Below are 15,378 nucleotides of genomic sequence, written 5' to 3'. Positions count from 1 at the left end.
TATATATGCAAATAAATGTTTTCCTTCTATGTAGCCACCAGTGGAGGCCATATTGATACCAATAATGCTGTCATTCCTGAGGATATTTCCAGAAGTATCCTTTTGTAAGTCACTCAGAAAAATAAGTCTTCAGGAATACTTTGAGTTTGGCAGTAACCAGTTTTACCCATAAGAGTTCGGCTGCTAATCAAAAGCTCAGCAGTTCGAATCCACCAGGCGCTCCTTGGAAACCCTATTAAGCAGTCCTACTCTGTCCTGTCCTGTAGGGTTGCTATGAGTCGGAATTCACTCAACGGCAGTGGGTTTGGTTTTTTGGTTTTAGTTTTGCCCAACTTCATCATCTTGCATTATTCTCCATTTTCTGACTTAAGATTTAGGACATCAAGTGACCTTTTCATAATCATTTTTGTACATCTGACTCTTCCAAAAGAAGAATTATGCCACAACGGTAGAAATCACATCCTCTTCGTATCTTTATTCTGGAAGCAAAGTTTGTTTCAAAATTTTGTAGAACAACACTCTCCACCAAAATAAAACATCAAACCAATCAAAAAACCCACACGCATTCTCTAGTTGCAGTGTGTCTGTTACCTCTCATGTCTTTTACCTTTACTAAATATATTGGGTTCTTCTTAACTAAACACAGGAAAATTATGCAGAGGTGCTACTGGCCATGTCCACACACCCTGAAGGAATGAGGTGGTGCCTGGCCTAGGAACACCTGGCACAGTTGTGATGTGAGTCACATCATTTTAATTTGCATCTTTTTTTTAATAATTTTTATTGTGCTTCAAGTGAAAGTTTACAAATCAAGTCAGTCTGTCACATGTAAGCTTATATACACCTTACTCCATACTCCCATTTACTCTACCCCTAATGAGTCAGCCTGCTCCCTTCTTCCAGTCTCTCCTTTCGTGACCCTTTTGCCAGTTTCTAACCCTCTCTACCCTCCCATCTCCCCTCCAGACAGGAGATGCCAACACAGTCTCAAGTGTCCACCTGATACAAGTAGCTCACTCTTCATCAGCATCTCTCTCCAACCCATTGTCCAGTCCCTTCCATATCTGATGAGTTGTCTTCGGGAATGGTTCCTGTCCTGGGCCAACAGAAGGTTTGGGGACCATGACCACCAGGATTCTTCTAGTCTCAGTCAGACCATTAAGTCTGGTCTTTTTATGAGAATTTGGGGTCTGCAGCCCACTGTTCTCCTGCTCCCTCAGGGGTTCTCTGTTGTGTTCCCGGTCAGGGCAGCCGTCAGTTGTGGCCGGGCACCATCTAGTTCTTCTGGTCTCAGGATGATGTAAGTCTCTGGTTCCTGTGGCCCTTTCTGTCTCTTGGGCTCATAGTTATTGTGTGACCTTGGTGTTCTTCATTCTCCTTTGATCCAGGTGGATTGAGACCAATTGATGCATCTTAGATGGCCGGTTGTTAGCATTTAAGACCCCAGAGGCCACACTTAAAAGTGGGATGGAGAATGTTATCATAATAGTTTATTATGCCAATTGACTTAGAAGTCCCCTTAAGCCATAGTCCCCAGACCCCCGCCCTTGCTCCGCTGACCTTTGAAGCATTCAGTTTATCCCGGAAACTTCTTTGCTTTTGGTCCAGTCCAGTTGAGCTGATCTTCCGTGTATTGAGTATTGTCCTTCCGTTCACCTAAAGTAGTTCTTATCTACTAACTAATCAGTAAATAACCCTCTCCCACCCTCCCTCTCTCCCTTCCCCCTCTCATAACCACAAAAGAATGTGTTCTTCTTAGTTTATACTATTTCTCAAGAACTTATAATAGTGGTCTTATACAGTATTTGTCCTTTTGCCTCTGACTAATTTCACTCAGCATAATGCCTTCCAGGTTCCTCCATGTTATGACATGTTTCACAGATTTGTCACTGTTCTTTATCGATGCGTAGTATTCCATTGTGTGAATGTACCATAATTTATTTAACCATCCGTTGACGGACACCTTGGTTGCTTCCAGCTTTTTGCTATTGTAAACAGAGCTGTAATAAACATGGGTGTGCATATATCTGTTTGTGTAGACTCTTATTTCTCTAGGGTATATTCTGAGGAGTGGGATTTCTGGGTTGTATGGTAGTTCTATTAGTAACTTTTTAAGAAAATGCCAGATAGATTTCCAAAGTGGTTGTACCATTTTACATTCCCACCAGCAGTGTATAAGAGTTCCAGTCTCTCCGCAGCCTCTCCAACATTTATTATTTTGTGTTTTTTGGATTAATGCCAACCTTGTTGGAGTGAGATGGAATCTCATCGTAGGTTTAATTTGCATTTCTCTAATGGCTAATGATCGAGAGCCTTTTCTCATGTGTCTGTTAGTTGCCTGAATATCTTCTTTAGTGAAGTGTGTGTTCATATCCTTTGCCCACTTTTTGATTGGGTTGTTTGTCTTTTTGTGGTTGATTTTTAACAGAATCATACAGATTTTAGAGATCAGGTGCTGGTCAGAGATGTCATAGCTGAAAAATTTTTTCCCAATGTGTAGGTGTTCTTTTTACTCTTTTGGTGAAGTCTTTAGATGAGCATAGGTGTTTGATTTTTAGGAGCTCCCAGTTATCTGGTTTCTCTTCGTCATTTTTAGTAATGTTTTGTATTCTGTTTATGCCTTGTTATTAGGGCTCGTAGCGTTGTCCCTATTGTTTCTTCCATGATCTTTCTAATTTGCATCTTGATGATTTTTAGTGAGGCTGAAGGACTTCTTCTCCCGTTTTTTGGTTAACTAGTTACATTCCTTTTCTTTAAAACCTTTACTCTCCTTTGTTCACTTATCTATTAGCAATTTATTGTTTTCTGTATATAATAAGAATGTGCAACATTTATTTCATGTAAATTTTTAGGATTATTTGCCTTTCAAATTTTGGTTGTGATTTTTTTTTTTAAAGCTTCACACACAAGATTTTTTTTTTTAATGTTGTTAGATAGGTATGTATCTTCTTGATTTTCTTCCTTGGTTTTATGCATTTTTTATCGAGATGAAAGTCACGTAATTTAACCATTTCAAAGGATATAATTCAGTAGTTTTTAGTATATTCACAGTGTTATGTAACCATCACCAGTATCTAAGTCTAGAACATTTTCGTCACCCCAAAAAGGCACCCCATACGTATGAATTTCATCCTTCCCTCATTCTCTGAAAAACTCTAATGTACTAATAAATTTGCCTATTCTGGACATTTCATATATTTAAAAAGAATTATACAATATGTGACCTTCTTTTACTGCCTTCTTTCATTTAGCATAATGTTTTTATGGTTCATCTGCGTTGTAACGTGTATCAGTATTTCATTTCTTTTTATTGGTATATATTATTCTATCGTATAGATGCACCACATTTTGTTTATCCATTCATCAGTTGAGGGACCTTTCGGTTTTTTCCACATTTTGGGTATTATGAGTAAAGCTGTTATGAAAATTTGTGTATAGTTTTTTTTTTTTTTTTGTGAGTGTATGTTTTTATTTCTCTTGGGTATGTATCAAGGAGTCAAATTGCTGGATCATATGGAAACTGTACGTTGAGGAACTGCCAAGGTTTGTTTTCTACAGCAGCTGCACCATTTTACGTTTTCACCAGAAATGTATGTGGATTCCACTTTCTCCACATCTTCACAGACACTTCGTCTTTTCTTTTAAAGTTATATTGTCGAGGTGATTCAGACTCATGGCAACCTCATTTGTTGCAGAGTAAAACTGAAGTGGTGTCTCATTGTGTTTTTGATTTGTGTTTCCCTAATAACGAATGAAAGTTCTTTGTTGGTTCAGATAGTTAATGCACTTGTCTGCTAACCAAAAGGTGGGAGGTTCAGGTCCATCCAGAGGCACCTTGGAAGAAAGGCCTAGTGATCTACTTCCAAAAAATCAGCCATTGAAAACCCTTTGGAGAACAGCTCTACTCTGACATGCATGGGGTTGCCCTGAGCCAGAAGTAGCTCAATGGCAACTGGTAATGACTAAGGATGTTGAGTATTTTCATTTACTATTGGCCATTTCTATATCTTCGTTAGGTAAATGAGTATTCAAGTCCTTTGCCCTTTTTTAAATTGGGTTTTCTTTGTTTTTGTTGTTGAATTTTAAGAGTTCTTTATATATATTCTGGATATTAGATCCTTATTAGATAATGATTTGCAAATATGTTCTGCATGTTGTCTTTTCAGTTTCTTACTGGTGTCCTCTGATGCAAAAAAGCTGTCAATTTTGATGAAGTCCAATTTATGTATTTTCCCTCGTTTAAGTTTAGAAAATCATTCTGTTATTAGAAATGGGGAAAATATTACTGTTTTAAGGTTTTAACTCTTTATAATTCAGTTGGATTACAGGTACACCTTTTATATAATTTAACAGTTTATACCATAATAATTTAATTACACAAATATTTTCTTGGGTGTTCTATGTTTTATTCATCTTTGTGTCAGTCAGTTTGAAAATATCCTGTACCAGACAGAAGATAGAGTAACAGACACTACTGAAACCTATCCCAGAGAAATCCAAGAAAATCCGCTGCCATCAAGTCGATTCCGACTCATAGCGACCCTGTAGGACAGAGTAGAACTGCCCCCTAGGGTTTCCAAGGAGCACCTGGCAAATTCGAACTGCCGACCCCTTGGTTAGCAGCCGTAGCACTTAACCACTACGCCACCAGGGTTTCCATCCCAGAGTAAGCACTCAGTAAATACATTTGATAAATGACTTCTGTTTTTCAAAATGACTCAAAGCAAATATTCAGCCTCATTTATTTAGGGTGGGTGTGGTGAGTTTAAATCTTTCTTAAGTAGAAGGTCTGTATATTTTGGTATCTAAAACAAAAATTTTTTTTCTTTTAAAGCCTTTTCACTTAAATGCTATGTATGAGTAAGAGGAAGTAATAACTAAAGTGCACAATGCAAATATGAAAAGCCATGTACAAAAGTCAGCTATTGATTGTGGAGTGAGGCTTGGTATAATTCAAGTATGAATAAATGCTCTTTTGCCTTTTTATCTCAATAATATTTATGATGGTTTCCTTTTACACTCTTTTGTAGTAGGTATCTGTATTGTTTCTTAACAGGTTAAAGGTAGTATTTTGTGAAACATTTTAAATAGTTTAACCAAAGTAAATTTTTATGTATGTATAAATGCATCAGATAAACCATACTGAAAAAAAACCTCAGTATCTTGAAGGCGTTTTATGAGTAATATCAACATTTTCCTTAAATTATAATTTGATCTTAAGTAAATGTACATGTAGGTTATGTTATTCATGTTTTCATGTCCTCAGTGAAATAAAGAAAATTTCCTTTCAATATATATACTTTCAGATATTCTTTCACTTAAAGCTTTACATTTAATTAAATACATGCCAGTCTAATTGAGGAAGTTCTTTAAATTTTTGTTTCTATAGTGAAAGCAAGTTGAATACATTGGTACAGAAGCTTCATGACTTCCTGGCACAGTCCTCAGAAGAATCTGAAGAAACAAGTTCTCCTCCAAGATCTGCAGTAAGCCAAATTACAGGTAAATAGAAAAAGAATGTGCTTTACCTTCTCTTCTTTTATTCAGGGTTTTTTATAGTTATGAGAGCTGAACACACACGGATATACACACATTCACAATAGGTACAAAATACATACGAAAAAGTAAAAACGGATAAATCACAGTGGAACGTTCTATCACATGTGTAATTGGTGTCCATGAAGGAAACAAAAAAGAGAATAATAGGTAAGAAGCCGTAGTTGAGGAGATACTGGCTGAGCATTTTCTAAAAGTGATGAAAGCCACATATCGAAGGCACGCCATGAATCCTAAGCAAAATAAATATAAAGAAAACCACAATTAGGCATATCGTAATGAAACGTCTAAATACCAAAGACAAAAAAGAAAATCTTAAAAGTGTCTAGAGGATAAAAAAAAGGCCTTACTTTCAAAGGAACAACAATAACAGTCATCTCACTTGACAGTTGAAATGATGGAAGCCAGTTAACGATGAAATGATTTCTTTCAAGTGCCAAATGAAAATAATTGCCAGCCCTGAACTCTATATTCAGTGAAAACATCCTTCAAAAGCAAAGGTGGAATAAATACATACCTAGAAAAAAAAATGAGAACCTGATGTTAGCAGACCTACACTATGAAGAAATACCAAAGAATTTTTTAAGGCAGGAAGAAAATAATTTGAAATGGCAACACAGAAATAAAAGAAGTAATGATAAACAATGCAAACCAAACTAAACCTGTAGCTGTCAAGTTGTTCCGACTCACAGCAACCCTATAGGATAGATTACTACTGCCACATGGGGTTTCCAAGGCTGTAATTTTTATGGAAGCAGACTGCCACATCTTTCTCCTGTGGAGCTGCTGGTTTGCACAGTTGACCTTTCGGTTAGAGGCCAAGTACTTAACTATTGTGCTACCAGGCTCCTGATAAGGAATGAACAGGGTATAAATAGGTAGGTAAGATAAAATAGATACTTTTATCTCATCCACAGTCCATCTAATCTATCAGTTCTTATTTTGTTGATTGACCAAATAATGTTGTTCATAGTTAAGGTTTTGTTTTTTTCTCCAAGTCTAGGATTCAGTTTAAGATCGCACATTGTATACAGTTGTTATATCTCTGTATTTATTTTATTGTGCTAAAGATATGTATAACAAAACATTTGTCAATTCACTGAACAATTTTTACATGTATAATTCAGTTACATTGATTATGATTATCATGTTTTGCACCTGTCACCACTATTGTATTTCAAATTACTCCATCACAATTAACAGAAACTCAGTGCCTCCTAAGCAATGACTCCTCTTTCCCTCTCCCACCTACCCCTTCCTTGTAAACACTAATAAACTTTGATCTCTATACATTTGTGTATTTCATGTAAGTAGGATCATATAATATTTGTCCTTTTGTAACTGACTTATTTCACTCAGCATAATGTCTTCAGGGTTTATCCATGATTTAGCATGTATCAGGACTTCATTTCTCTTTATGACTGAGTAATATTCTGCTGTATATGTGTACTTTTTTTATCCATTTATCTGTTGATGGACATTTAAGCTTTTCACACCTTTTGACTATTGGGAGTAGTGCAGCAGTGAACACTATTGTACAAATATCTGTGCTCCTGCTTTCAACTCTTGGATATATACCTAGGGATAGTATTGCTGGATCATATGGTACTTCTATGTTTAACTTTTTGAGGAGGTGCCAAATTATTTTCCACAGCTGCTGTACCATTTTACATTTCACTGAGTGATGTGTGAGGTTTCCAATTTCTCTATATCCTCACCAACACCTGTTGTTTTCCGTTTTCTTTTATAGTAGCCATCATAGTGGATGTGACCTGGTGTCATATTCTGGTGTTGATTTGTATTTCCCTTATGACAAATAAAGGAGCCCTGGTGGCACAATGTTTAAGGGTTCAGCTGCTAACTGAAAGGTTAGCGGTTCAAACCCACCTGGTGATTTGCTCCCATAAGGATTACAGGCTAGAAAACCTTCTGGGACTGTTCTACTGTGTAACACGGGGTCGCCATAAGTCGAAATAGACTTGATGGCATGCAAGAAAAGCAACAATAACGAACAGTGACGTTTAGCATTTTTTCATGTGTTTGTTGGTCATTTGTATCTTTTTTGGTAAAATGTCTATTCAAGTACTTTGCCAATTTTTCTATTGGATTGTTTCTTTCATTTTTTTTTTTGTTTTAACATTAAGTTGCAGAAGTTCTTTATATATTCTGGGTGTTAACCCTTGTCAGATAATATGGTTCCTAAAAATTTTCTCCCACTGTGGAGATCGTCTGTTAACTTGGTTGATAAAGTGTTTTAATGAACAAAAGTTTTAATTTTAATGAAGTCCATTTTATCTATTTAGCCTTTTTTTAAATAATTTATTTTTTTGTTGTTGAGAATATACATAGCAAAACATACACAAATTGAATAGTTTCTATGTGTACAGTTCATTAACATTGATTGCATTCTGCAAGTTGTGCAGCCACTCTCACCCCCCCTTTTCTGAGTTGTTCCTCCCCCATTAACATAAATTCACTGCTCCCTAAGGTTCCTGTCTAATCTTTTGAGTTGCTGCTGTCATTTTGAGCCCATATAAATACTTCTTAAAACACAATAATGTGAGGTGGGTCCAAGATGGAGAACTAGTCAGATGCTTCTGGTGATGCCTCATTCCACAAAGACCTGAAAAAACAAGTGAATCAATTATATATGACAGTGTATAAGCCCTGAACATCAAAGGCAAAATTGAGGAATTGGACTGAGTGGCAGGGGGAAGGAGAGACAGTTTAGAAGCAGCAAGGAGTTGCCAGACATTACCTGGCAGGAATTGGTACCCTGCAGGCTGAATCACCCGGCGTGTGTGGTGAGGCAGGTAGTGGTGTTCAGGAAGCGTCGTCCACACTGGGAGAGACTGAGCAGCAGTGAGCCTACTCAGACCTCCAGAACCAGTGAAAAGTAGCACTCAGTTGGCAAAAGAGAAGTACATACGGCTAACCTACTGGTGCTGATCAAAAAACACCCCTTATGGGAAGAACCTGTCTCGCATTTATCTGCTCCCTCCCGGCCTTGCACGGCCACAGGCTGGCTTCAACAATTGCCGATTGCCGCTTCCCCTGGGCCAATAGTAGGGGAACATAAATAAATGTAATAATTTATTGATGATTCAGAGACAGCAGTAAGTATCAAATCTCATAGAAGAGGCAGCCCATTATGACTTCAGCAAGCTCCCAAAACAAAGAATCAAGAAATCTGGAGGAAGTTAACCTCTTGGATTACCGGATGTAGACTACAAAAGATTAATGTACAGAACTCTTCAAGATATCAGGAAGGCAATCACAAAACAAGCCAAGGAACACACAGACAAATCAGTAGAGGAACGTAAGATCATAGAAGAACACAATGGCAGGTTTAACAGGCTGCAAGAATCCATAGAGAGACAGCAAACAGAAATCCAGAAGATATAAAAATAAAATTTCAGAATTAGACAACTCAATAGAAAGTCATAGGAGCAGAACGGAGGCAAAGGAAGTCAGAATTAGTGACATTGAAGTAAAGCATTTGACACCAACTTATTTGAGGAAGAATCATATAAAAGAATTAAAAAAAAATGAAGAAACCCTAAAAATTATGTGTGACTTTATCAAGAGGAATAACCTACGAGTAATCGGAATACCAGAACGGGGGGATAACAGAAAATACAGAGAGAATTGTTGAAGATTTGTTGGCAGCAAACTTCCCTGATATCATGAAAGATGAGAAGATACCTATCCAGGATGCTCATTGAACCCCACACGAGGTAGATCCCAAGAGAAAGTCATCAAGACATGTTATAATCAAAGTTCGCAAAACCAAAGATAAAGAGAATTTTAAGAGCAGCTAGGGATAAACGAAAAGTCACCTTCAAAGGGAGTCAATAAGACTGAGCTCGTACTACTCAGCAGAAGCCATGCAGGCAAGAAGGCATTGGGATGACATATATAAAGCCTTGAAGGAAAAAAAATTCCCAGGCATGAATTACATATCTAGCAAATTGTCTCAAATATGAAGGTGAAATTAGGACATTTCCAGATAAACAGAAGTTTAGGAAATTTGCAAAAACCAAATCAGATTTACAAGAGATACTAAACAGGCTCTTCCAGTTAGAAAATCAATAACATCATATAACAACCCAAGACTAGAACACGGGGCAGAGCAAGCAGTTATCATCCCAGATAGGAAAGTCACAAAAATAAACCAAAGCTAAAATACTGAATAGGGAAACAGTGACATCAATGTGTAAAAGATGAGAACATTTAAACAAAAAAGAGGGACTAAAAAATGTATGCATAGATCTTTTATATGGAGAGGAAGTCAAGTTGATATAAAGGAATAAAACATTGGTTTAAACTTAGAAAAATAGGGGTAAATATTAAGGTAACCACATAAGAAAGTAACAATTCTATGCATAAAAATAAAAAAAAATAAAGACTCAGCAAATACAAAAACAACAAGTATGCAAAAGGTGAAAGAAGTTACATAAAAAAAAATGACTCAGCACAGAAAACTAAGTAGAACAAAGACACTGTCAAAAACAGACACAAAAAGTACATCAAAATGACAGCACTAAGCTGATACCTGTAATTACACTGAATGTAAATGGACTAAATTCACCAATAAAGAGAGAGTGGCAGAATGGGTAAAAAAAACACAATCCTTGTATATGCTGTGTCTTAAAGACACAAACAGACTAAAACTCAAAGGATGGAAAAAATATATCAAGCAAACAACAAGCAAAAAAGAGCAGGAGTTGCAGTATTAATCTCTGGCAAAATAGACTTTAAAGTAAAATCTACCACAAAGGATAAGGAAGGACACCCTATAATGATTAAAGTGTCAGTACAGTGGCGTAGTGGTTAAGAGCTAAAACTGCTAACCAAGGGGTTGGCAGTTTGAATCCACCAGGAGCTCCTTGGAAACCCTATGGGGCAGTTCTACTCTGTCCAGTAGGGTCACTATGAGTCAGAATTGACTCAACGGCATAGGTTTTTTTTTTTTCACACCAGGAGGACATAACTGTAATAAATACTTAGCACCCAGTGACAGGACTCCAAAATACATAAAACAAACTCTAACAGCATTGGAGAGAGAGATCGACTGCTCCACAATAATAGTAGGAGACTTCAACATGCCACTTGGGTGAAGAACAGAACATCCAGAAAGAAGCTTGATAAAGACACAGAAGATTTAAATGCCACAACCAACTAATGTGACCTTATAGCTATATACAGAACACTCCACCCAACAGCAGCCAAGTATACTTCCTTTTCCAGTGGATATGGAACATTGTCCAGAATAGACCACATATTAGGCCTTAAAGCAAGCCTTAACAGAATCCGAAACATTTGAAATATTACGAAACATCTTTTCTTGCCGTAAAGCCATAAAAGTAGAAATCAATAACAGAAAAAGCAAGGAAAAATAATCAAACACATGGAAACTGAATAACACCTTGCTCAAAAACTACTGAGTTATGGAAGAAATAAAGGACAGAATAAAGAAATTCACAGAATCAAATGAGAATGAAGCTACATCCTACCAGAACATATGGGACACAGCAAAAGCAGTGCTCAGAGGTCAATTTATATCAATGAATGCACCCATCCGGAAAGCAGAAACGGCTAGAATCAAAACATTTACCCTAAAACTTGAACAAATAGAGAGCAGCAAAAGAAGCCCTCTGGCACCAGAAGAATGCAAATGATAAAAATTAGAGCAGAATTAAATGAGGTAGAAAATAGAAAAACAATTGAGTTAACAAGACCCAAAGCAGGTTCTTTGAAAGGATCAAAAAAATTGATAAGCCATTCGCCAAACTGACAAAAACAGGAGAGGAAGCAAATAACCCAAATAAAAAATGAGATAGGCGATATCACAACAAACCCAGCTAAAATTAGAAGAATCCTAACATAGTATAAAAAATTGTACTCTAACAAATTTGAAAACCTAGAGGAAATGGACAAATTTCTAGAAACACACTACCTAAATTAACTAACACAAAGAGAAGTAAAAAAAACTAAACAAACCTATAACAAAAGAAGAGATTGAAAATCTAAAAATCTCCCAACAAAAAAAAGTCCTTCCCCTGATGGTTTCACTGGAGAATTCTACCACACTTTCAGAGAAGAGTTAACACCACTAGTACTAAAGGTATTTCAGAGCATAGGAAAGGATGGAATACTCCCAAACTCATTCTGTGAAGCCTGTATAACCCTGATACCAAAATCTGGTAAAGTCACTACAAAAAAAGAAAGTTACAGACCAGTATCCATCATGAACTTATATGCAAAAATCCTCAACAAAATTCCAGCCAATAGAATTCAACAACATGTCAAAAAAATAATTCTCCATGACCAAGCGGGATTCATACCAGGTATGCAGGGATGGTTCAACATTAGAAAAACAATTAATGTAATCCACCACATAAATAAAACAAAAGACAAGAATCACATGATCTTATCAATTGATGCAGAAAAGGCATTTGAGAAAGTCCAACACCGTTCATGATAAAAACTCTCAGGAAAATAGGAATTAAGAAGGAAAATTCCTCAGCATAATAAAGGTTGTTTACACAAAGCCAACAGCCAACATAATCCTAAATGGAGAAAGTCTGAAAGCATTCCCCTTTGGATTGGGAACCAGACAAAGATGCCCTTTGTCATCACTCTTATTCAACGTTGTGCTGGAGGTCCTACTCAGAGCAATTAGGCCAGAAAAAGCAATAAAGGACATGCACATTGGTGAGGAAGAAGTATCTTTATTTACAGATGATATGATCTTATTCACAGAAAACCCCAAAGAATCTACAAGAAAACTACCGGAAGTAATAGAAGTATTACTTCTAAAGTATTAGGATCCAAGATAAACATACAAAAATCAGTTGGATTCCTCTACACCAACAAAGAGAACATTGACGAGGAAATCACCAAATCAATACCATTTACAATAGCCCTCAAGAAATTAAAATACTTGGGAATAAATCTAACCAGAGACTTAAAAGACCTATACAAAGAAAACTACAAGACACTACTGCAGGAAACCAAAAGAGACCTACGTAAGTAGAAAAACATACCTTGCTGATGGATAGGAAGACTCAACATTTTGGAAATGTCTGTCCTACCTGAAGCAATTTACAAATACGATGCAATCCTGATCCAAATTCCAATGTCATTTTTTAATGAGATGGAGAAACAAATCTTAACTTTATATGGAAATGGAAGAGCCCACGGATAAGTAATGCAGTACCGAAGAGGAACAAAATGGTAGGCCTCACACTACCTGCTTTAACAACCTGTTATACTGCCACTGTAGCCAAAACAGCGTAGTACTGGTAATTGAGAATTGAGAATCCAGACATAAATTCTTCCACCTGTTAGAAGCTGACATTTGACAGAGACCCAACGTCTGTTTAATGAGAAAATACAGTCTCTTTAATAAATGGTGTTGGCACGACTGCATATCCATCTGCAAAAAATGAAACAAGACCCATACCTCACACCATGTAAAAAAACTGACTCAAAATGGATCAAACACAAATATAAAATCTAAAACAATAAAGATCATGGAAGAAAAATGAGCAACAATCCTGGGAGCCCTAGTACATAGCACAAAGAGATTAGAAAATACTATTAACAATGCACAAACACTAGAAGGATATACTAGATAACTGGGAGCTCCTGAAAATCAAACACGTTCATTCAAAGACTTGACCAAAAAAGGAAAAAGGCAACCTACAGACTGGGAAAAAAATTTTGGCTATGACAGATTCGGTCAGTGTCTAATCTCTAAAATCTACAAGATACTGCAAACCTCAACACAAAGAGACTAGTAACTTGTTTAAAAAATGGGTAAAGGACATGAACATGCACTTCACTAAAGAAAACATTCAGGTTGCTACCAGATATATGAGGAAATGCTCGTGATCATTAGCTATCAGAGAAATGCAAATCAAAACTACAATATCATCTCACCCCAACAAGGCTAGGATTAATCCAAAAACCACAAAATAATAAATGTTGGAGAAGTTGTGGAGAGTGGAACACTTACTGCTGATGGGAAAGTATAATGGTACAACCACTTTGGAAATCGATTTGGCGCTTCCTTTAAAAGTTAGAAATAGAACTACCATAGGATCCAGCAATTCTAGTCCTGGGAATATATCCTAGAGAAATAAGAGCTGTCATGGGAATAGATATATGCACAGCACTGTTCACAATAGCAAAAAGATGGAAACAACCTAGGTGCCCATCAACGGATGAACGAATAAACAAATTATGGTATGTTCACACAGTGGAATACTATACAATTATAATGAACAAAGTTGAATCTGTGAAACATCTCATAACATGGATGTATTTGGAAGGCATTATGCTGAGTTAATTTGGTCAGTTGCAAAAGGACCAATATTGTATGAGGCCAGTATTATAAGAACTCAAGGAAAGATTTAAACACAAAAGAAAACATTAGATGCCTTTTCTGCAGTGATTGACATGATAATGTAGTTCTTTTCTTTTTTCTATTAATATGGTATATTACATTGACCGATTTTCTAATTTTGAATTACTCTTACATTCCTGGGACAAATCCCACTTGGTCATGGTGTGTAAATACCAAAATCTGTTGCCATCTAGTTAATTCCAACTCACAGTGACTCCATAGGATAGAGTAGAATAGGGTTTACAAGGTGCAGCTAGTGGATTCATAGTGACGACCTTTTGGTTAGCAGCCTTAGCTCTTAACCACTGCACCACCAGGGCTCCATCATGGTGTATAATTCTTTTAATATGCTTTTAAATTAGGTTTGCTAGTATTTTGTTGAGAAGTTTTGAATAGTGGTCCGTAGTTTTCCTGTGGTGTCTTTGGTATCAGTCTTGCTAGCTTCTTAGTAGAGTTAGGAAGCGTTCCCTCCTATTCTGTTTTTCAGAAAAGTTTAATAAGGATTTGAGTCACTTCTTTCATAAATATTAGTAGAATTTTTCAGTGAAGCCATCCTGTTCTGGGCTTTTTTGGGGAGAAATGTTGATTACTGATTCAGTCTCTTCATTTGTTATTTGTTTGTTGTGATCTTCTGTTTCTTCTTGAGTCAATTTAAGAAGTATGTATTTTTTCAGTTTTTTCCCTCATGTAGATTTTCTAATTGTTGGCATACAGTTGTTTATAGTGTTGTCTTACATTTTTTTTCTGTAGAGTTGATTGTAGTATCTCTACTTAACATTTCTCATTCTAGATATTTGCATCTTGTCTCATATTTGACAGTCTAGCTAAAGGCTTGTTGATTTTACTGATCTTTTTTTTTTTTTTTTTTTGACTTCTGGTTTTGTTGATTTTATTTTTGTATTTTCTTTTTCATTATTTTTATTGTGACCTGTATTAGGTTTTTCCTTCTGGTTGCTTTCAGTTTACATTGGTCTTTTTTTTTCTTCTAGCTCCCGTAGTTGCAAAGTGAGGTTATTGATTCTGATATTTCTTCTTCCTTAATGTAGTTGGTTATAGATAAAAATTTCCTTCTGAGCACTGCTTTCTTTGCTTCCCTTAAGTTTTCTTTGTTGTACTTTATTTTCATTTCACTCATACGTATGTTCTGATTTCTCCCTTGAGTGATTGGTGTGTTATTTGATTTCCACATATTTGTGTATTTTTCAGTTTTCTTTCTATTATTTCTAATTTTACTCCTTTGTGGTTGGAGAAAATACTTCGTATATTTTCATTTTTTGTCATTTGTTGAGTCTTTGTGACTTAACCTGTGGTTTATCCTGTAGAGTGATCCATGTGCACTGGAGAAGAATGTTTATTGTGCTGGTGTTTTTTGCAGTGTTCTAGATAAATCTGTTAGGTAATTGGTGTAT

At 36.2% G+C, this 15,378-nt stretch overlaps 1 protein-coding gene across 9 annotated transcripts in view; it reads left to right on the top strand.

Annotated features, from left to right (window-relative positions):
* ATRX (ATRX chromatin remodeler) overlaps nucleotides 1-15,378 on the top strand; it is a 414,424-nt gene that overhangs the window by 114,722 nt on the left and 284,324 nt on the right. For all 9 annotated transcript variants that reach the window (XR_010319813.1, XM_064278569.1, XM_064278575.1 and 6 more), the window contains exon 2: nucleotides 5,390-5,502. Coding sequence is in view for 8 of the 9 variants with exons in the window: in XM_064278569.1 (XP_064134639.1) it covers nucleotides 5,390-5,502 (113 nt within the window). In the remaining variant the exon portion in view is untranslated. The remainder of the gene's footprint in view (nucleotides 1-5,389; nucleotides 5,503-15,378) is intronic.

Source organism: Loxodonta africana, chromosome X, assembly GCF_030014295.1.
Source record: "Loxodonta africana isolate mLoxAfr1 chromosome X, mLoxAfr1.hap2, whole genome shotgun sequence".
Taxonomy (NCBI): domain Eukaryota; kingdom Metazoa; phylum Chordata; class Mammalia; order Proboscidea; family Elephantidae; genus Loxodonta; species Loxodonta africana.
The sequence above is the reverse complement of the archived record's forward strand: the minus strand, read 5'-3'. Positions and strand labels throughout refer to the sequence as shown.